The sequence below is a fragment of the Amphiura filiformis genome, chromosome 14 (assembly GCF_039555335.1).
Source record: "Amphiura filiformis chromosome 14, Afil_fr2py, whole genome shotgun sequence".
Classification (NCBI taxonomy): Eukaryota; Metazoa; Echinodermata; class Ophiuroidea; order Amphilepidida; family Amphiuridae; genus Amphiura; species Amphiura filiformis.
The window spans coordinates 42,485,866-42,510,489 of NC_092641.1; the positions used below are offsets into that span (position 1 = coordinate 42,485,866).

The window sequence follows — 24,624 nt, forward strand, 5'->3', positions numbered from 1 at the left end:
CTACCAGCTTGTGTGCTTAAACAGTTAAATGTGATGTCATGCTATGGTATACAGACGCTTTTGAGTCATTCTCAACTTTAATTTCCCCTATTTTACAAAGTTTTTCAATTTTACAACATTTTTTAAAGCTTCTTTGGATATAAAATATACCTATTAATAGGGATAACCATCAACATTTCATGTTGCCCTATTGCTACAAAAGATTGTTTTCTGGATAGAACTCATCAATAGAAGTATTTTGGTGGGTAAATTGTCAAAATCGGTGAAAAATTTTTGGAATTATGAATTTTCAAAGTTTCCCATTCTGACCGGTCATTGGAACGAAATAAAATGACAAGGTCCAAAAATATCAATTGGGAGCAAAATTGGCATAAGCATATATTTACCTTTATATATTTCTTTATTTTAACATATATGCAAACATGAAACAAGCATATTGTGATAGTATCAAAGGGTTTTCTTATGAAATGGCACTTTACTAGTCAATGGCATAAATAATTTTTTCAAACCGAGGCATTGAAATCATGCATTTAGCGAACATTTGCCAAAAATCATCCAAGATGGCCGATATGGCACAAAATCAAAAAAGTCCAGGTAAACCTTTTTTTTTACAACCAAAAATTTCGATGTTATTGGGTTTTTAAATATTTATGACCAATTAGTAGGTGTATGCAAATTAAATCTTAAGTGTCATTGAAGGTCATTGACTCATTCACAACAATAGAGGTTATCCACTTCACTCATCATGCTCATGTGTGACTTCTAACAAAAGGTGCTGGTTCCCGTAGTATTCCTCATTCAAAACAATTCAATATATGACCTCGGAGTTACCTGCATGACTTTCGCGGGCTATTTTGAAACAGTTATGGTTGCACATTCAGGTACTTCTTTTGAAAGTTCTAAACAAGGTATAGCCAGCAGCAAGTTGTAGATGGTATGGGCCTAAATATAAGAAAACGTTTAGGGTTGAAATCAGGTGAAAAATACATCAAATGAGCACGAAACTTCACATTTATGTTCAGAAAGGTGCCTTCTTAGCATGATTCGAAAGGAGTATGGAATTTCCAAAGGGAAGCTGGTGATTTAATTTGTAACTCGAGATTTACTTGTTCAATATTTTAACCTTTGTACAGAGGGTATGATAGAGGTATTACTGGCAACTCTGCCAAATTTCAGCTCAGTAGGCCATGTTTTTCACCTGAAATTATTGACATGAATATTTTGTGCCATTCTTGAGCAGTGCTGAACTCAGCCACTGGCAATTAAGCGCACTGTGGCGATGGACCAATTTTGACTCGCACTTACAGGAAAATTAAATAAGTTATGTTGCTGTGATTTGCAAGATGGTTACAAAATATAATTGGCATTAACTTCCCCAATTTTTACAGAAAAATATTGAAAAATAAAAGAATGAGATCAATTTAGAAATGTCTGTGCAAGCAGTGCACAGTTGAGCTCCCTGCATGTCTATGGGAGTGTTCTAATCAAGTTGATGGTTCATTGGTCATCCCTACTATTAATGACAAAATTGGTGGCACTATTTAGTAACTGGAAATTACTCTTTCAAGCATTTAATACAAATAATTCCTTTAATTGTTTGATAAAATATGTTTATAAAATTTTTCACCTATTCCAGCTGTTTAAATGGCAGTATTAATCACCTACCCCTTGCAAATAAGGACATATGATTTATGTCTAGAACGTAAATGGCAAAAACATGACACTGAAGAAAACCGAAAAGCCTATAAAGAACAACATACGTCTGTAAATAAGCTCATACATGAAGCCAAGAAAACTTATTATAATGCACAACTAGCAGCCGCTGACAACAAACAGGTTTTTCAAATTATAAATAAACTTCTCAATAAGGGTGCCAAAGTTCTACCATCATGTGACTCATATAAAGAACTTAGCGATTCGTTTGCCGACTTCTTCAAAAACAAGATTGTCAAAATCCGAAATAATCTGGACAAAAATGGTAATAACATCCGAATACATACAGAAGTTCAAGAACTCAATCAAATACAGTCAATGCAAGAATTTAATTTGGTAGAGGAAGAAATCGTCAGAAAAATTATATGCAAGTTACCAAATAAGAATTGTTCTCTTGACGTTATTCCAACCTGGCTACTCAAGCAATGCATGTCATCAATTATTCCCACCTTAACTACAGTTATTAACATATCACTAAAGTCTGGCACTTTTCCCAACTCCTTGAAACAAGCTATTGTCACCCCTATCATAAAGAAAGCAACCCTGGATCCTAATGAACTTAAAAATTATAGACCTGTCTCCAATATTAAATGTTTTTCAAAAATTATGGAAAAATGTGTTATGTCACAGATGTTTTCCCATATGTCTACAAATTGTTTGCTGGAGCCTTACCAATCTGCTTACAAGCCTAATCATGGAACAGAAACTGCTCTTCTGAAAGTGAAAAATGATATTCTATGTGCACTGGACAACAAAAAAGCTGTTTATCTTGTATTATTAGATCTAAGTGCAGCTTTTGACACTATTGATTTTGATGATATTTTGAATGATAGACTTGAAAAATCTCGTGGCATTAATGGAGCCGTGCGATCCTGGATACTCTCCTACCTCAAAGGACGCAATAGCCAAGTTGGTATAGGTGGTGATTTTTCTAAAACTCAAACAATGGAATTTGGCCTACCCCAGGGATCAGTGGTAGGTCCTGGGATGTTTAGCTACTACACATACCCACTTGGAAAAATTATCCAGAAACACGGATTGAACTATCACATATACGCAGATGATACGCAAATATATACAGAATTTAATCCCCGCATACCTGGAGATAGTGTAACTGCTCTTTTTAAATTGGAATCATGTATTGCTGAAATCAAGAATTGGATGAATGTAAATAAGCTTAAACTGAATGAAGATAAAACCGAATTCTTTGTTGCTAGCTCTGCATATAATTTGAAATATATATATGAACCAACTCTTAATGTATGTGGAACAATTATCAAACCATCTGATTCTGTACGCAACCTTGGAGTTCTTTTTGATTCAACCATGTCTATGTCATCTCAAATATCTGCTGTCTCTCGCTCTTTAAATTATCATCTTCGTAATATAGGACGCATTCGCTGTTATATTGATAACGATCCTTGCAACCATGCTGTCCGCTCACTTGTTATTTCTCGAATTGATTATTGTAACTCTTTATTATATGGAACAACTGTAAAAAACACACAAAAACTACAAAAGATACAAAACAGAGCTGCCAGACTTGTTTTCAAGGCAAACCGTATGGAACACACCACTCCTCTGCTGAAAGAGCTTCACTGGCTTCCAGTAAATGAGCGTATTACCTACAAACTACTCACATTCGCTTATAAAAGTAGACATGAAACAACACCACTGTACATACAAAATCTCCTAAAATCTCACACATTTTCTGATGGTATGTTCCTACGATCACATGCTGATGGCAGTCTGCTTGAATGTAAAAGAACTCACACAACATATGGGAATAATCCCTTCTGCAATTCTGTGCCAGCTCTCTGGAACAAATTACCTTTAAAACTTCGTACTTCACATAGTCTGGCCACTTTTAAATCTAACCTGAAAACATATTTGTTTCCAAACTAAGTGTTTTATTTTTAATTAAGTTGTACATTAAGTGTAGCCTAAGATGTAGTGTAAGTTGTACTTTTAAGATCATTGTAAAGCGCTTTGTTCATACTTATGCTAAGGCGCTATATAAATTCCGTATATTGTATTGTATTGTATGATAAATAGCGCCATCTATAGTTTTCATTTAATTAATAATGAAGCAAATTCTATATACATCAAACAACCGTGGGAGCTATCATCCGTGGAGGCGCAATAGATTACCTAACGCATTGTTCCTTTGTGCCGATTTGATTTTCCGACAGGCTATTCCTCGAGAGTTCAGGACAAAAGGGTTCCGCCATTTAATCGGCAACTAACCTGACAGCGTATTAACGCTTTACCAGGCAGGCTACTGTCATTAAGTGATCAAAAGAATGTCATGTGAAAGCGCCCACTTGAGTGAGAGGTACTTTTCGTTATCATACAGCTCACGGGTGTGACTGAGTCTTCTCCAGCACACAAACATGACAAAAGCACACTTTACCGTCGATGTATAATTATTTACTACCCACCTTAATTTAGGCGCCTCGTTTAAATAAATTCAACGGAGTTACTGATCGATTACCCGTAACGACGTACGTGCCATAGCTGCTAGGTATATAGGTCTATCTGTGTCACTTTCTATAATTAACTACTTCGCAGTATAGTATATTGTTATCATGGTTATAGCCCTATTCAATAAAGTAAAAATTAATGGGTTTCTTAATATCACGAATAGGCCTATCCATTTTAAAAGCCGGGGAAAAGTGAGGGAGTGAAGGAGGGGTCAAGGGATGAAAAGAGGAGAAGCGGATGGGTGATCGAGATTGGAGGGGAGCGGAGTAATAGAAAAAGAAAGGAATAGGGGGAGAAGGGGAGAGAGGAAGAATGAGAGCGAGGGAGTGCCAGGTCCATACAGTGTAGGCATACGTAAGAAAAAATAAGTGCAGAGAAAGGAAAAGAAATGAAAAGTTCTAACTCCATCATCACATCTCTGTTATCTTACGTTCTAGGATATTGAAATTACCCATGGTTATACTCTAAAATCTTGGCTACAAAATAAAAGTTGCTTGATTAAAATGCGATGTTTAGTTTTAAACCTCGTTGACTTGGGGGTGATTTGAAATTACCGCCAATTATGACTGTTTGATATTTATTGCCAGCAATGTGGAAAAAGAGACACTTGTAAAAACGTAAAAAGCTATAATTTTGTTGAAGGAGCAAAGTTTATCAAACCATAACTCCGCTTCTGGATATCGTTTGAAGTCAAATGATATACCATTTTTAAGTTTATGATGTTTATTTTTAAACACGAAATAAAACAAAATTGACCGGGGAGGAATTTACGGCTCATTCGCCGTGGACGGTCACAATTTTGGTTTAAAAGGTAGCCAACATCTATGTGGAAATCATTACAGATTTATTTCCGCAAAACGATTAAATTGCTTTATTTTTGTTCATACAATTCAATAATATGAAAGACTTGCAGATGGTACAGTTTTACTGTATCGTGTCTTTTGTACTACAAAACCGATACATGTTCAGAATAGCCTTCGTATTGAGCCTTTTCCATAGGTTGTTGACATCGATCGGGTGTGCAGTTTTTGGTTCATTATCTAAAATCAAATAAGTCGTATGCACATATTCTGTATTTTGTAAGTATGTTCCACGTCCAGATGCATCCATTGGTTAAAATAAGGACGTAATTATGAATTGCCCTTGCAGGTGGTCTATAGTTTGTCTCTTGAATCATTTGATGTTTTATTCTCATATAAAACATGACACATTTTGTTTTGAAGTCCCAAAGGCATGTCAGGAACCTCAAATATGAATAAAATATGAACAAAATATTTATCATGAGTAAGCGCAGTTGGACAACCGCGTGTTAAAAACATTTTATGGAGATTATCCAAAGCTACAATATGATTGCTTACTAAACTTTTGGCTTCAGTTTTTAACCATTTCTGACGTACCACATCTGTATTCGCTTTAACCAACATATCTAAACAACCAAGATCACATTTTTATCAAATAACTTTTATTTTGTAGCCGAGATTTAAGAGTATAACCATAGGTAATTTCAGTATCCTGACACGTAAGATAACAGAGATGTGATGATGGATGCCCTCTTATATCGAGCCAAATCTAAAGATCTTGATCGGCTGCAGTCACTCCAACACAAGGCTGTCAAGTTGATTTTCTCTGCCGCAAGACGCGATAGTCCATCTCCACTTATGCATAAACTGCATTGGTTACCCTTAAGAGAACGCATCAACTTCAAAGTTTGCCTCTACATCTTCAAATGCCTGGAAGGATCCGCACCTCAATACCTCATTGATTTAGTTTCGCTAAAACAACCCCATTCCGGACTCGTCACAAGATCTTCAATGGACATAACTCAAATAACTCCTCATGTCGGCAGAATTCAGATTGGCGACAGAGCATTCCAAGCTGCTGCACCGGCACTGTGGAACTGCCTCCCACGTAACATCAGGGAGGCACGCTCAATAACAAGTTTCAAGAAACTCTTAAAATCTTAAAATCTCATTATTATGTTTATTAATTTTATGCTTTGTTTACTATTGTATGTTCTTGTCATTCACTGTTATGCGCCTTGATCTATTTGTAAAAGGCGCTATATAAATCATGTATGTATGTATGTATGGAGGTAGAACGTTTTGAATGACCGTCGTATTCCAATAATATTCATTGAATTGGTAACAGATAGATGTCCAATAATTGATTTCATTTAAAAGAGATGTTAAATAACAAAGATAAATAATAAACACATAAATAATTAAAACAGCTGTGAATCTTAAATTTAAGGGCTAAAATGTTGATGCATCATTATTAGACAGGAATGAAATAGCCAATAGTCAATAGTAAAAAAGTTAATTAGTGCAGATAGTTCACACGAAGACACCCCCGACGAATATGGCGCCATTATGGAAGGTCAGGTGACTCATAGGTAAGCTGTCGAAGGTTTTTGTAGTCAAATACTACATGTATTTCATATCAACGCTAGATGGCGTTGTTACTCTCTTCAACAGATAAGATTCGCTACACTACTACTACCTCAATACAAGGGCCATCGTTACATTAGTGGGCCTCGCGCGCACTTTCATCTGGCTATAAAAAGCCAATTAAAGTGATTTTATATTTAAAATGAAACCTTGTCCTTTACATATTTACATTCTAAATAACTGTAAACATTTCCCTTCCTGATTAAAATTTTACATAGATTGTAATTATATGAAATTGTAGACACCGGTGTGAAAACCTACCATTATAAATAACTCTAAGCATTTCCTTTTTGTTTAAAATTTTACAGCGATTGTAATTTTATGAAAGGGTTGGCACCTGTGTACATTTTATGCCACTATACAGAGTGTTTATGCGTTTTTTTGCATTCTGATTAACATTTTTAAACAAAAAATGTCAGCTTGACATTAGTGAACTAGATGTGTGCTTTCATTGAGCTATAACTAGAAATAACAACACGAATTGGGCTGTTTGGATAACACGTTTATTATTTGAAATATCCTTAAGGGATGGGGTATGAGCGTTGGGGCAGTATTTATTGTGGGACATTAGAGCACATCAGACGTATCGAATTGTTTTCTGAATACGAAGAATGTCCTTCTGATATCAAATAATTTTGATTTTTTTGAAATTCGCAATGTAATACACATTTTATGGCAAATGATTAAAATTTTTGATATTTAGCAGTACTCGAAGTACACTTTAAAAATCTGATGTACTTAAAGTGTATGTAGGTAGGATGAAAAGCCTATCATCAATTGAAAATTTTAACCTTTCGTATTGAAGATATGGATTTTTTTCCCCAAAACACAAAAACAAATTAGGTCTTTTTGGAAAAAAATCCCATATCTTCAATATATATGAAAGGTCAAAATTTTCAATTGGTCATCGGCTTTTCCTCCCAGCTACATACACTTTTATAAGAATATATCATTAGATTTATAACATTTACTTCGAGGAATGTTATATATCAAAAATGTGAAAAATATCAAATTTTAATAATTTGTCATTAGACATTCTTCGTATTCAGAATGCATTTCGATCTGATAATGCTCTCATGTCCCACAAAAAATACTGTCGAAACGCTCAAAACGCACATTCAAGATCCCTTGACCGTGTGACCAATCATGGAAAATGATCATAGAAACATCAACAAGATAGCTGGAAAACTAAGTGCTTAAAAAAACATTAATAAAGATAGATATGCTTAACATAGTGTTTAATAGGTGATGTGTGACGCGTTTGGAAACTAAATAAATTATTTAACATTTGACCGAGAATGTGACGTGTTTAGAAACTGAACACAGTGTTAAGGTGGCGAACTAAGTGATTGGCTGGCAAAAACATAAATAAAAATTGATATGCTTAATGCGAAACATAGTGTTTAAAATAGATGATGCTTGAGGCGTTTAGAAACTAAACATGTGACCGAGAATGTGACGTGTTTAGAAACTGAGTATATCAGTATAGGCCTATAGCTATCTAGCTGATGGCAGAGAGATATAGCTGGATCGAACCTTGTTACCAATTTTGCCTGAATTTCCCCGTAGGCCTATACGGTAAATTTTCCACCAAAAGCAGATACCATGTACTGAAGAAACCATTCTAGATAACGGTGCTCCAGGTAAAAGGAGGAATCTCCGCAGTAAATTACTACCGGTCTCATGTCAGCGCACTTCCATGACGTGGAACTAGCGGAACTTTTTGGTGTAAGTTTGACCTTTTATAGAACCCAGTGTGGTAAGTGTGTTTGATAGTCACATAATAATAAAATAGGTAAAGGTGCTGGATCGTACTAAGTTATAAATCAGGAGGATGTTCCCCCGGGATGTTCCTCGTATTCAGAATGTAATATGGTGTGACTCTGATGTACTCTCAGGTCCCACAAAAAATTGTGCAAACGTCTCTATCTGAGCCCTTATGCACTGTAAAAGTGTTATCACTAGAGTTTCAACTGCCACTTTACTTTTCAAATCCCATTGAATTCTGTGCAAAAGATGTTGTTTTAGAATTGTGTGTGTGTCATTATTACTTGGTCAATTTCAGAACAAAAGTGATGTATGCATGAAGGATAAATCACACCTTCTGTAGATAACATCAAATGTGAAATCGACCAACATTTTGAATGTTTTATTTTATTTTAAATATATCTGTCCAAATTCAAATTTAACCACGCACGTCTATGCAGTAGGCGAGTAGTGGTGTCATGTTCACTCACGCACCCCTGCTAACCGCAAGTTGACCCGTGGAGTGCTGGGTAGTGCTTAAATCATCCTCTGATGCGGCCCATACACGATCAAAATATTGATCAATATTGGGGACCCTAGATGCAGAAATGGATACAAAATCTACCATTGGGTGTGTTTAATGGTAGATTTTGTAACCACTCTTTTATCTAGGGTTTTTGATCAATAAGATTGAACGTGTATGGGCCGCATTAAACTTGGGTAAAAATGTGTTTTTGACCTTGGTCTTTTTAGTTCGTGGGAGTGTATATCCTTAAAAAATACTGAGGCAAGTTAAAAATACAAATTCTTGTTGTAATAAAACATAATAAATATCCGATATTGTGTGTTTTCCAACTATATTATACAATATATGTAATGGGTTCAAGGTCAATACAATAGAATGATTTAAACATAAAAATTATTGTATTTTGCGTCACTCATATTACTGGTTTAAAGGGTCTAGTGTCTATTTTTGAAATGGTACAGATCACCAGTTTCACTTTGACCTTGAACCTGAACTGAAACATAACTAAAATCTTTTGTACTCTGTTCATGTGTGTGTGATATTCTTTGGAGCGGAAAATCCAATATAGGTACATTTTGCTATATATTCCGTATATTATATATGTATGACATTGGCAGACATACGAGGAAAAGAGGAACATTTATAGTTGCGACAAGTTATTGTGTGTGGTAAACTAGGTAAGATTTTCATTAATGAATCTATTTTTGATCTCCAAAATGAGTGATATTTTATAGCCATTATATGAAGCCAATATGAATTATTGAATTGTTTAGAAACAGTGATTCATTCCACTGCATCTATATACATCATGGCAGATGCATCGGTATCGATACACCTTTGCACCGTTATTTTCTGATGCTCGAGAGGCGCGAGAAAATTTATAATTTTAATGCTAAAATGGGCCAAAAAATTCAGGTATACATGTAGTTGAATACATGAATACAAAACCCACCCAAGTCCATGGGAAGTGATTTTGAGAGAAAAACCCGTGTATCAATTTAATTCCTTAAGTTAGATTTACCTGGTCAATATGGTAAGTTTTACGTGCAAATGAGTAGATTAAACTGAATAAAGTATGACGATTAGCATTTCAGGGACTTTGTAGGGTTCATTTTAAATTTTGGACTTTTTGAATCATATACAAAGACAACAACGTTGGAATGAGATTACCACTAGTAATATAATACAAAATAAAGCACACAGGTGTGTATAATGTTGATAAGCATTCTGTCATGTAATATAAACCACACACTTTCCTTTATTAAACCCATTTTTTTTTCAAAAGTCACTTTCCAGCAATGAATGTGTTACAAGTGGACTTTTATACATACTGGATTTCAATCAATGTGTTACAAGACTCAAATCACGGAATTGGGTGGTTCTTTCAATCATGCTATTTCTCACATGCTCAATAGACACATATGATGAATTTGAGTTGTTCTTTCAAACACATGACAGGCCTATGTATAGCAACAATTTCCCATGCTTAACTCAATTTGGCCAACGTATGGACTTGGGTGGGTTTTGTATTCATATATTCAGTTTCTTAGGGTTTTATAATGTTTAATACATGTTCCAGGGTAAAAACATCATGAAAGGTTGTGAAAGATTTGTTTAGGCCCCTGAACATGTATAAAACATTACCAAACTATACGAAACTATACGCAACTTCAGTATATACATGTTGAGGGACTCAGGTCTTCAATTAGACCTATCACTGGCGCTGATGAATGGTGTGGTGGGAGGGGGTGGAGGGACAGTTCACACATAATTATTTCCAATCTTGAATAATCATTTCACGCACACATCATTGCCATCCATAACAGCCTATGGCCCATGTATCCAATAATTGGAAACTACTATAGTGGGCCCAAGGATGTACTCCAATAGACCCAATTTATATCAATACCCAATAGGGTTCAATTGTAGCTTCAAAACTCCGATACACACACATATGTATACGTACCCGGTAATACATTTTGTCAATACGGCCGTATTGGCACGGTAGATGCCGTGCTGGGATTGATATTAGAGAGATTGCGATGTTCCAAACGCAGCACGTGGAACGTACGTTTTCACGTACGTTTTTGCGTACATTAATACGGTGTTCAATATTGCTAGTCTCGGTTCCAAACTGGATTGTGCTCATTCGTCACGAAGGAGAACAAGTAAGCTGCAATGAAGACTAATATTTGATCTAATCTAATCTAGGTCGATAGAGGGAGTGATTGAAAAAATAACAGTTTTCACACTGTATCACACACATTTCAATGGGCAATCTCTGCGTATGAATATTGCGTTTAAATTTAGTCCATTTTTAACACATCGCTGTACCTTTATTATAATGATTTGTTACAAATAAAAAGGATCATAATAATAAGTAGACTTTCCTTCGTATGTTCATTATCTTTGATTGTCTTTAACATATTGTAAAATGGACAAATTTTGTGCATTTTCAACGATCTATCTACGTCGATTTTGCACGTGGAATATCTTTAAAAATAGCTAAATATGTGACCTCGCTTCGATACAGGTGAGTGGTTTTGAATAGATCAACGTACGCCCGATGTCTACGTTTGGAAATCGCAATGTCTCTATTCTGTATTACAGCATACGTATGGTCACGGTGTATCCCGTGGTCAAAATACCACGTACTTTAGTACAGTAATAGCGCCCTCTGTTGGCCATAATTCACTTGAGTACGTATTTTCAACGTAGTGAAGAAATATTTTGAGGTAATATGCGACCCCATAGAATATAAAAAGCAGAATATTGATATGTTAAAAATCAAAATGAGGTATGGGCCTAGCTGGGGGTGGCTACGGGGCGTTATCTCAAAGACAATATTGTTCAAGATTGCGCCGCAGGCTTATAAAGAAACAATGTTGCTCCAAAAACAATAGCAAACAAGCTTAAACTATAAATTAGCCCCGATAAAGGGCAGGGCCTGAAGAATGAGGGAGATTATGTGGTAAAGAGTAAAAAAATGCAGAAGTAGGTCTATGAAACGGGTGACGAGCTGTCCGTAAATATAACAGAGTTCTCGTTATCAGCTCGTCATCCTTAAGGTTACTCTTGCTTTCTTGCCCTGCGAGCCCTTTATATTGGGGTCCCACTTGGAGTGTTTAGTCGTCGTATGGGAGTCGCCGGCCTCTGGCCTGCCGGCCCTGCGGCCTTGATGTTTTTGGTTGATACTGGGCCCCAGCATCAACAAACAACAATGAGTAACATAGACAAAAATATGAATCAAATACTGGACTCACCAACGATTTTTTCAGTAACGTTGCGACCCGTTCACCGGGTCTTCATCAGACTGCGCAGAGACTTGACTGATGGTTTGCGTCAGATGGACTTGAGTCTGATGAAGACCCGGTGAACGGGTCGCAACGTTACTGAAAAAATCGTTGGTGAGTCCAGTATTTGATTCATATTTTTGTCTATTTTATACTACTGGATGACTCAAAACATTCATAATCTAACAATGAGTAACCTTAAGGGTGACGGGCTGTCTCTCTATATTTTTTAAAAATAACCTTAATGTTAAAACCTTGAGTAACCTTAATGTAACGACCTTGAAATGTAACTTCTAAAAATACTAGTTTGTATATTCTATAGTGTTATTACCTCAAATATTTCCTCACTACGTTAACAATACGTATTAAATGTTATTAAATGATATTAAATGAATTATGACCAACAGAGGGCGCTATTAATGTACGTGGTATTTTGACAACGGGATACACCGTGACCATATTAAGTATGCTGTAATATAGAATATCCATCCCAACACGGCATCTACCGTGCCAATACGGCCGTATTGTCATCATGTGTTACGTGTACAATATGTGTGTATTGGGTTGTACAACAGTGTTTTAACTTAGCTTATAAAGCCTAATAAAATGCACATATTACAGTAATTATTGCAGACAGTGAGTGTGGTGGAAAGGAACAGATATCTATATCACTTATATACATACTCCTCTTTTTTTATTTAAATTAATTTTCATTTACAAAGAGATCGAGAGAGGAAAACCAGACAATGAGTGAGGACAAAACCCTTCACATCTGCACGCCACTACTAGAGAGTGTACCTATGTCAAAGAAGACTGGATTTAAGGTGTTTCTAAAATGTGAAAACCTTCAACCCACAGGCAAGTGCATTTATTTGTTGTTCATTCTTTGGAACTGAAAAAAAACACCCACACAAACGTCCGAGTTATCTTGAAATGTACTCATATCAAAGTTCGAGGGGTTCCGATAGTGACCCCAACTGAGACCACAGAATCAGTAAAATGATACCCTAATGAACAATAGCAAGGATACTCGTATACTCGTAGGATCAGAAACTTCTATTTATTCCTCAGATCATTCTCCCAAATTCTATTTCACTTTTGATAAAATAATTGGCAATTATTGTGGAAACCCTATTAGAGACTCATTGGTTGAATTAAATACTCTGCTATATACGAAGTCGGGAGACTTTGTGATTTTGATATCCCTTTAAATTGCGAGTCCCGACCGACGCAATATTTTGTCACTTTTAAAACTTGACCTTCGTCTAATCAAATGCTTCTAACTTTGCTTCTTGAAGTCACATTGGATTCCACGTGGTGTCATAATGTGCAGGATTAGATAGTGCATCTATTAAAGAAATAAAATCTACCCCAATATTGCCCAGTTTGGAAATTGTTTAGAAAGTGTAAGGATACTTTATTGACGCAGTATATAAGTTTCCTAACCCTAACCCTAAACCTAACCCTAATAGGGTTGTGCGGAAGATCACGTATACAGTTGCTTAAACTTATTCAAATTTTAGCTACGGAAACAATGATTCGCGACCCGGACCGCAGTTGAGTTACCCGACCAGTAGACCAGGAGATCACCACCCTTCCACCCATGTAGGAAAGATGCAAAGTGATTTGGGTCAATATGAGGAATCAATCTTGAGGAAGCCAAATAAATTGTCAATCGAGCAATTCATTAACTGAATCTGTTCACTACAGTTGTGGTTGTCTGCAAAGGACTGGTACACAGTAAACATGCTGCAACTGCACAGGATCCACCAGCTGTGGTACTGTACTGGCACTACACTGGCACTCCCCTGGTTCTGCACAGTACCAGTCAAGTACCTGTGCAGGCGGTCCCAAAAGGAATGTTGCCGTGTACTTAGGCGCTAGGCTCTGGTGCGTAAGTGCTTGACGGCATTAACTCGAGCCCTGTCAGTATATCAATATCATGCTCTTGCTGTAGAAAGACTAAGGCAGCAAGGCACCACATCGAATCTGGTCCTATAGCACTTTAAGTGTCCCGTTAGGTACCGTTGACTCTTTTTATCATACACTATGCCATGCCTATATGTAACCTGATTAGGGTTCTTCGTCTCAATAGGGGTGTGTCACTGAGTAATCCGTTTATAAGGTAAAGTGCTTTGGCAACAGTGCTAAGCGAATTCCTAATAAGACCTGTTTATAGCGCACTATAAATCGCTATTATTTTTTCCCTTTTTCTGCATCCTTTTGTTAGGATCCTTCAAGATCCGTGGCATGGGCCACATGTGTCAAAAAGCAATGAAGAAAGGTGGAAATCATGTCATCACTTCATCAGGTCAGTAAGCACAAGGGTTGTAAACATGATCATCTGTCCGGACACACTATACCATGACACACCACTCCACGCCATACATAAATTCTGCCAGTCACATTTCCCCAATATGAAATTTTTTTTAAAGTAAAATTTTAATTTTTTACTTCATTAAAGTTTGGCGGAGGCGGGGTACGAACTCAAGGCGGCGGACTGCTTTGGACACACTATAAACCCAGCGCCTTAGACCACTCGGCCACTTGTCTTGTTGGAATTCATTTGAAACTTATTTGAAGATATAATATCGCAACTTCAACATAGGCCAACCACGTGACAAGCAAAGGCAGAAAACGTACCATATTTTGGAATTTTATTTGCCTAAAAACATTTATGTGTATTATTAGCGCTCAATCGTTGTTAACTGCGTGTTTTATACAAAAAAATCCAACAATAAACATGATAACTGGGCGTCTATATGGACAATACATCATTTCGATTTTGACACGTGCTTGTGTCTCAGTACATTTCCATGGTCAGTAAAATACTATAGAGGAAAACCTACCATTTTCTTGTATACACGTTCGATGTTTTGATCAAGTATGTGAATATTCGACATTAGACCCAAAATGTTTTTCAGGAAATAAAAGATTAGATTACCATAAAAACGAAACAGTAATCTTTGGTTGGGTCTAATGTAATATTCACATAGAATTTTCAACGTTTTTTCTATCCTTATTCTTGCTCAATTAAAAAAAATATTTTGGCGTATATAAAATTGAAATAAAATTCTCTGCCTCATAAACGACATCAAATGTGCCACAATTGGGTATCACGAATCGTTATATATGATGTGCAGTTAATATTCATATTTTTTTTATACAGAGGATGCTTCAGTTTTGACAGGAAAAAGATTTTCTTGAAAACCCTCCCACTCGGTTATTTTAAAAAGGTAACCACGCTTCCCTAGAATGTGCAATAAATTAGCATTAAAATTGTTCTTATTCTAACAGCAAGCGTTTCTAGAATGTATTATGGCGAAATGTGGTGTAATACCATGACTACAGTTCTTAAATCATATTCCATGAATGACATTTGACTACATGGGTATACAGAAACGCGCTCCCTCATTAACGATGCGAAACGGGGTAGGGGTTGGGCGCTTATCGATTACTTAGATCGTTTGGGCCATTTTTAAATACCATTTATATCAATACAAGGCAGATCAATATACTCAGGAAAGAAAGTCCAGTTTTAGATGCAGGATGAAACTGAACTCAACAAGGTTATTTGGGAAACAGTTAGTGCATTATCTTCTTGATCTTGCCCTAAATAGTGATATATAAAGGAATCCAGAGTTTTTCGGAACTAGAGATAGATGCCGTTGGTGGCGTCTGGCCAGATGAAGGGGTCTATACCCGGCTAGACCCGACTTGACTCGTGACGTCACGCAAACGTCACGGGTCTATTAGATCTGTCGATTAAATGCACTTTTTTGGCCCAGATCTATGCTGTTTCGTATAATTATCAGCGTTTCCAACCCTTTTGAAACCATCCTAAGGCATTCCATGCGCTACAATGTCAAAATTGTGGCTACGTCATATATATCTGGGGCATCTCAGAGCACTACCTGGTCTTCGGATATGAAAGTAATTAAGGTGTTCCATCAAAGCTTTCGTCATGTGCTGCCACCTAGCGGTGGTTCCGGGAACGTTGCGTCCAGTTGTCACTAAAATAGGCAAGACAGCAGGCCAGTGTCTTGGGCTTGGGCTTCTATATACGAAGATCTCATCTCATGCTCAGCCCGGATGCTCATAGAGCTGCAAGGCTATGATATGATACGCTCAAAGATTAATTGATACTTGATACTATTGGTGCGTTAAATTTCATGAACTGTCGCAATACTGGGATTCCGTCACAATTCCGGAATTTTATTTAAGTACATGTTTTATTTAATAACTGCTTTATTTTATTTATTTGAATGTTTCCAATATCAACCTTCCTAAATTTTTGGACAGTGATATTGTCATAATTCTGGAAATATTTTATTCCTAATTTTTGACATTGCAGCGAATAAGGGTGTAGGTTATGCGTACTTTTTTATACTTAAAAGAATTTATCCTACATCATTTTTATATAGAGACAGGCACGACAGCATGATCCAATAAGCCCGCTTCTTAATATCTTCACAAACCGCACGGAAATCATTTCGCTCTAACTCTGTGTCAAATTCCAAAATTATAAAATCTCCCTCTGACGCAAAAAATAGTTAACATGTTTGGTATGATTTAAAGGGTATGAAACCAGGATTTCAAATCTCAGAAAGTTATTGTGTCAATTTTGTGAGAGCTGGTCATAGTCCGTTGAGGGTTTTTGATTCTCAACCCTCAAATAAATAAATAAATAAATAAATAAATAAATAAATAAATAAATAAATAAATAAATAAATAAATAAATAAATAAATAAATAAATAAATAAATAAATAAATATAAAAAAATAAATAAAAAAATAAATTAATTAATTAATTAATTAAATTAATCAATAAATTAATAAATTAATAAATAGATTAATAAATTAATAAATAAATAAATAAATAAATAAATAAATAAATAAATAAATAAATAAATAAATAAATAAATAAATCAATCAATCAATCAATCAATTAATTAATTAATTAATTAATTAATTAATTAATTAATTAATTAATTAATTAATTAATTAAATAAACAATCTTCTCTTTTTATTATTTGTTTTGAAGTTGGTAATGCTGGTATATCTCTAGCCTACGCTGCCAAGCAACTGGGTATCACAGCAACTATTGTTATACCAGAAGTCACATCAGAATCGGTAGCAAACAATATGAGAGAACTCAATGCTAATGTCATCAGGCATGGCAAGGTAGGCTTATTTGAGACGTGACCGGATTAAACCAATCCAAAGGATTCCTCTACAAGACAAGGCTTCATATTTGTGATGCGATCAAGCCAAATCAGTCGGAACTCGGAAATATTGATTTTGAGATATAGCCAAACAAAGGAAATTTTTCCTTTTGTTTCCTATTGTTTTGGAAACTCTTTAATTGCTCATATCTTTGGAACTGGTTGTTCAATTTCAATGGGATTTTCTGCAAAATCCAGCTTTATAAATACGTATTACAATCCTATAGGAAACTGAAAATTTATTATTGCCGAGTTCCGACTGATTTTGCTTGATCGCATCACATTTACACTTGATATACCTACTGTTTTAACAACCGTTTTGTTTTTGTTGTTGGGTGTATGTGGGTCAAATGTATCTTGTTTCCAAATCATGTTTCGTCTACAACTACATGTTTCAACTATGTTTCTCATTTACTACTTGTGTGATAATTACTTTGACAAGTTTGACATTAGAAACAATGAGTTGTACCATGAACAAGCCATTATTTACCACAACAATGTTGCTTAACAATATGCAGACTATTGTTCTCATTTGGGAACCGAATGCATCACACAGTATTGTTACTGTGCATCCATCCACTGTTTGCTTTGTAATGGTTCATTTAACTGAAATTACTACCAATATCGCACAGGTAAATCATAAACATGTGTTTGTAGACTTAACATGGTTTGGAACCAAGCTCTTCATATGTCAGTCTGATTACATCCAGCTCAGTACCAGCAACTCTCTTCTGGTCACAAATATAAACTTACTTCATCTCCATTACAATCACAGTCATACTGATGCCCCCACACTTTTGTCTGAGCCTTTCCATGACACCGTTCCTACTGGCATGGTGCGTCCATTAATGTCCTGTTGTTTTAGTCTAAACGCACTTGCTCTAGATATAATATTTGTACTTTTTGTCTTTGCGTTGTGTTTTTTAAATACTTGTTCTGTAAATTGATTCACACTATAGGAGACGCATTCACAATGGTTTGGTTTACTTTAGAGAATCCATCAGGAGTCAGGTTGGCTGTTTTCTCATGTGTTGTAATTTTTTATGATCTTTTGTTGTTTAAGGGCTCTGGTATGAACATTTGAACAGTATTTATTGTGTGATATGAGAGTACAAATTGCATTCTGAGGAATGTACTACTGATATCAAATAATTTTGATTTTGTGAAATTCTTGGCTTGGTTGTAACCGATCAGGTCACCAAAGGAATGTGTGTGTGGGGGGGGGGCAAAATGAATAACTGGGAGAACATTTTTAAATGTGGCAATTTCTGTAGTTCTAAATGACTTTGATATTTACAATTAATAAACTCAGGGATGAATGGGACTTGCTGTTCAAATTAAATAATAATGGGTGACAAGATCTTGTGATTGAAAAACACACAAAACATGTGGTGTCTGCAATGCTGAAATAGGGGAGGCCTTAACCATGGTAATGGCCGAACATATATGCGTAACCTCTGAAACGGGAGAAGTTACAATCTGTAAAATGTCTTTCATTCTGTACAGGTATGGGACCATGCCAATGCTTACGCAATACAATTTGCCAAGGAGAAGGAAGGTTCCATATATGTTCACCCAGTTGACGATCCTGGTATATGGTGAGTGATATTTTTTACTGTAAGGGTGAAACTTGTTTAGTGGGTGTTTGGGAAAAACTCATATACACCATCACATAGTTTGATCAGCTCGTAATCTGCGGCAATATTTTATTGTTAAGCTTTTATCACTATGCCAAAAAGTAGACCCACGTTAAGAGTGCTATAGTTGACCTGGTTTCATATTTAAAGAAAGTAGACAACGTTATTATTCCCGTCGATTACGAGCTGATCAAGCTATACGCGAATAGCCCTGGACTAATATAATATAGTCAATTTGGCTTCCTCGTGAGAGCGACGTCAGTGCGTATTCCAGTGCCGGTAGTAATAAAATCGTTCGCCTTGGCTCAAAGAACAGGCGTGGTTACACGCGATATCGAAGGCGATACACCTGTACTCGCGTGGAGTAACTCCGAGCAAGGCATATGGATATATAGGGTAGGTATTTGCAGTAACGATGGCTTTCTATGGGCATTCGGGATGTATTACGTAGGAGAGCAGAGAGTGACGCCACAGATTTGGAATCAAAGGTCATTAAGGGGTCTTGCTCGGTATAAAACAAAATTATTAAGAAAAACATACGACATTAACGGTATGTTTACACATGATGTTGGACATAGTCTTGGACATGGTGTCTTTACAATTATGTTGATTTATTTTTCTCTGTTTATAGGGAGGGTTATGCTACGATTATAAAAGAGGTAAAAGACCAAGTACAGCAGAAACCTGATGTTGTTCTAATCTGTGTTGGAGCTGGGGGACTACTGTGTGGTGTCATTGAAGGTTTACATAGTGTCGGCTGGACGGATGTACCAGTCATTGCTATGGAAACCAGAGGAGCCGATAGTTATAATCAAGCAGTGCATGCTGGGAAATTAGTCACGCTACCAGGCATTACCAGGTCAGTTCTGACAAATGTTGTCACAGGGGCTTTAGCTGTACTACAAGCGACAAGACGCTTTAATAGCTATACAAATATAATTTGATCAGCTCGTTATAGGCTAGACTTGTTTCAAGTCCTTTGGCGTCCATAGTTAGTGAATGTAAAATTCATGGAAGCTTTGCCACATCCCCGGCCACATCTTACTATTTCTTTCCAAAGTTTTGAAGTTAATATCTATTCTTTCAAAATAATTATTTACCATCATAGTGAAAATCTATTTGACATTTGAATTGCTAGATAGTGGACTTTCTTATCATACTTTACCCCAGGCATACTGTGCACTGCAGGGGTAGTGTTTGAGCAAAATGCACATGCCCACAAGGTATACTTCCTCCCTAGCTCATGTTGCCAGCTACACAAAAATTCTGACTGGACTAAATATCTGAGGGAATCCAGTTACAGTATTATGATACTTCATCCATGGGTCCTAAGAATAGCATGAATAGAGAAAAAGTAAGGAGAAAGACTTGATCAAGGCTAGTTATAGGCGAGAGATGTTAGGCTTTTCCCACAACGCAGAAAAGTAGATCCACGTTAAAAGTGCTATTAGGGGTGGTGCAATAATTATGTGTACCCCAGGGGGTGAATTATAGGGGGTGGGGGGGCAAAGATTTTTGGCAGGCCAAAGGGGTAGGGGAAGCATTTTGGCAGGTCGAAAGGGGGGGTCAAGCGATTTTGGCAGGTCAAAGGGGGGGCAAGCGATTTTTGGCACAGATATTTTGGGCACCGTTTCTATATTACGCCCTAAAAAGGTGTACTAGGAAAAGGTTAGGAATACGTTCAAATATGCAACATTGCATGTGTAAGAGGGGGGCAAAGATTTTTTGGCACATCAAAAGGGGGGGCAAAGGTTTTTTGGCACGTCAAAAGGGGGGGCAAAGATTTTTTGGTACGGCCAGAGGGGGGGGCAAGCGATTTTGGCAGACCATTTTGAGAATTCACCACCCCGGGGGTACAGGTAATTATTGCACCACCCCTTAATTGGTCATTTTAGACATAAAATTTGAAAAATATTGTAAGGAACACTTGAGGTTTTGACTTTTAAAACCTACATTTTGGTCAAAAAACGTGCTTGGATAAGTAGTTTTCAACAGATTTTCCGCATTCGCCTTGCTACAACATTGAATTTCGTTACCTGTTGACCTTGTGACGAAATGTGTTATTAGGGGGAAGTTTTAGCTTTCGTTTGATATTTTAAAAAATCTGATTGGATAAAGGGAACGCTTGAGGTTTCAACAAGAATCACTCAAAGAGTTTCATTTTTCTGCTAGAAGCTCCACAGGTCTTACATTGCTATGCACTCAACCGTGTAGTGTAATCAATGGAGACATTCACTGCTTGTTGTTCTCTGTTTGGAAGCTCGTGGACGAAAATGTGTGCTCAGGTGTATCGAGGTGAAAACTGTGCGCATGATGGTTTATAAGAGAATCGTTTTTGTATAAAAACCTTTCCATATGTGTCTCACTGTCTGGTCATTATTTTGTTTGTAAAGAAAGTAGACAAAATATAGGACTTGAATTAATAATTCGTGATGCTCCTAAAAATCTCAAAATAAAATATTTTGATATTAATTCGCGATGTTATAAGACCCGCCGATTACGAGCTGATCAAAGTATATCGCTGTATGCCTAACCGCCCCATAAACGGGGTTGCAGTATTTAAGTGGAAGCTAGTGATTTCGTAGGGACTCGTATGCTTCCTTGCAAAATTGGCCTGGAGGGTTTACAGTCAAGTCCCGTTCACCGTAAACGTGTTTATTGGATGTTAAAAATGCTGCACTTTCCCGGTTAAACTTAGGAGGTTGTGGTTATTCGAAACCGCCTTGGTAGTTGGTGTATTATATAAACACTCCGCAGTTTTAGAATAAACAAGGCAAATGTTGTGATAAGTTGCAATGTGTCTGGTTATGTAATAGGCTATTAGCTCATTATTTTTTTTTAAATGTTATGTTACAGTCTAGCCAAATGTTTGGGAGCCTTAACTGTATGCCAGAAAAGCCTTGACTGGGGCAAGCTACACCCCATACATTCAGTAGTTGTTGAAGATAAACAGGCTATACAGGCCTGTCTCAGCTTTCTTGGTAAGTTAACATCATTGTTGGTTTGTGACCCCTGACCCGTCATTGCTCGTATATGAACTCTTCTTCTTGGGGTCCATTTGACTAAAATTTTAACCCTTCGTAACTCAACTAACCATTCGTAAAGTTACGCACATGTTATACTAGAGGTAACTTTACGAAGGGTCCTTGCAGTAACTTATTTACGAAGGGTACCGTTCGTAAGTAAGTGAAATTTAGTGAAATGGAACTCGTCGTAAACGATTTTGAGACTTTACGAAGCTTTGTAAAGTTTAGTGAAATGAACTCCTGATTGCATTTGTTATTGTACAGATAATCACAGAATGCTGGTCCAGGTGGCATGTGGTGCAACGCTAGCAGGCATCTATGAGGACATCATTCCTAAACTGCAGAAGGACGGCAAGTTAAAAGAAAACATAGAATCCGCTGTAGTCATTGTATGTGGTGGTGCAGCCATTACACTTCAGGCTCTGTTGGACTATAAAAATATTGTTGGAATTGAATAGATTTAATATCAGTTGAATATATCATATTTTAATGTACGATTTAAAAATCGTTATGGTAAAAATGCAGTAAAATATATGCGTTTAAAGAAAACAGCAATCGCCGCTGAGTGTATTGAATTTCCAGTTAGTGTATAGAAAACAAAACCTGGGTTTTACCTGACAGCAAATCGAATTTTCTTGTAATGGCAACATCATATGGGGGTACTGAGCATGCGCAAATCGTAAAAACGTGTAGAATAGAAACTATGTGGTATCTCATATCGTGCAAATGGCATGCTTCGTCTGAGTCGCTCGGCCTATCTCGAACAAAATAGCCAAATAGCTGTTGAAAAAACGAGTGGATTCGCCGTACTATCACGGCAATTTTTGACACGAAGATATAGGGATGATGATGCTGTGCTTTGCCTCTGTTTATTAGGTTAGTAGTTTTTGTAGATCCTGTGGTTCTTGAGTTATGTTGCATTACGTTGTAAAGAAGTCTGAAACCACATCACCTTCGTAAAAATGTACATAACTCATTAACTACAATAAATCAAGCAAAATTTCAAACTATTTGATACTAGTCTGCAAAGCATGAAGGCGTTTATTTTCAATAATATATTGATTTAGACAATGAAAATCGATCTTTTTGGGTACCCCGACCAACAATACGTAGTCAACCTATAAATACTCGTAACCGATTTACAAAACACCTGCAAGAGCTGTCACGATATGAGTTTCGATTTCTCAAGTTGTATATTTAGAGAATAAAGGTATTGATTTTAGCCGCTGGAGTGCATCTATCGTCTCATATAACACGGACGACATCATTATTTTAAGTAAAACAACGAGGCGAAGCCGAGTTCTTTTACGCCAAAAATAATGATGTCGCGTGTTATATGAGACGATAGATGCACGACAGCGGCTAAAACAATGCCGTTATTCTCATTCTTAAACACTTCAATTCAAATAAATATATTAATCATAAGTATACCATATTTTGGACAAATTAATTCCTTCAATTTACAAGGAATTACCTAGGGCTTAGAATCGACCAGTCCCGTTGTTGCTATGCACCTCCGATTGGTTCGAATATCGCGTACGGAGTATCGCGCTGAGACGCATGCGCTAAAGTGTGTGATATCATATCACACGGGTAAGAACCAATAAGATTGCAAGAACATTCCCAAGTGTTTAAGAATATGTAATTGATATCAGTGTCTATGTGACGCGATCAAGCAAAATCAGTCGGAACTCGGAAATATTGATTTTGAGATATAGCCAAACAAAGGAATTTTCTTTTTTTCCTGTTCTTTTGGGAACTCTTTAATTGCTCATATCCGTGGAACTGGTTGTCCAATTGTAATGGGGTTTTCTGCAAAATGCAGCTTTGTAAATGCCTTTTACTATCCTGTAAAAAAACTGAAAATTTAAAATTTCCGAGTTCCGACTGATTTTGCTTGATCACATCACATATTAGTCTGCTCCCGTAATTCAAGAGTTACAGGTGGAAAACCAAAAGATTCAAGGAAAGCCCAGTTCCATACACGGCTGACCGCCTGAACCAGGCTTAGTGTCCTCCTGTCCATCTAGTAATTTGGTTGAAGCATAGGAGGGGCTGGTGTGATTTGGTAGTTCAAACCCTCAAGTGTAATTCCCTCTCATGTAATTCTGTCATATTATCATATCTTTTTTATTATGTTGTCACATTGATTTTTCTTCTTTTTTGCAATGTAAGTGTGGGAGTGAATCCGTGGATGATGGTGGGGTGTACGGGTATGGGAGGGGGTTTGGGGGTGTGTGGGGGCTGTGTGTGTTTGAGATGTGGCGTTGGGTTATATTAAATTTGACCTTTAATTCTTTGATTGTACTTTAAAAATTATTTCATTGAGTATGTAGCGTGCAATAATTCAATAATCTTTTTATGTATTTTATTATTATTTGTTTATCTTTATAAATTTGATTGTAATTCACCAAGCAATTCAGCAATTTTTGCTACTATTTGAGTGTTTAATAAATATACCTGAAATTAATTATATTCTTTTAAGAATACCACATTTATATTTTGTCTAACATTATTCTATAAAAGGA

The 24,624-nt window shown here is 36.5% G+C and overlaps 2 protein-coding genes across 3 annotated transcripts; both read left to right on the forward strand.

The window, feature by feature from the left end:
- The first annotated feature begins 5,738 nt into the window (after nt 1-5,738).
- Nucleotides 5,739-6,161, forward strand: LOC140169434 (uncharacterized). Its single transcript, XM_072192695.1, has one exon. It carries the CDS (start codon nt 5,739-5,741, stop codon nt 6,159-6,161), a length of 423 nt encoding a protein of 140 aa, XP_072048796.1.
- Nucleotides 6,162-8,317: 2,156 nt separating this feature from the next.
- LOC140170128 (serine dehydratase-like) lies at nt 8,318-24,333 on the forward strand. Of its 2 annotated transcripts, none has more exons than XM_072193454.1 (8): nt 8,318-8,403; nt 12,932-13,067; nt 14,440-14,520; nt 17,253-17,392; nt 18,940-19,031; nt 19,702-19,929; nt 21,927-22,051; nt 22,361-24,333. In XM_072193454.1, the coding sequence occupies exons 2-8, from the start codon at nt 12,956-12,958 to the stop codon at nt 22,552-22,554; spliced, it is 972 nt and encodes a 323-aa protein (XP_072049555.1). In that variant the 5' UTR covers nt 8,318-8,403; nt 12,932-12,955; the 3' UTR covers nt 22,555-24,333. The 2 variants fall into 2 exon arrangements, with proteins under 2 accessions (XP_072049555.1, XP_072049554.1); XM_072193453.1 differs by lacking the exon at nt 8,318-8,403 and adding an exon at nt 9,453-9,593.
- Nucleotides 24,334-24,624: the final 291 nt, after the last annotated feature.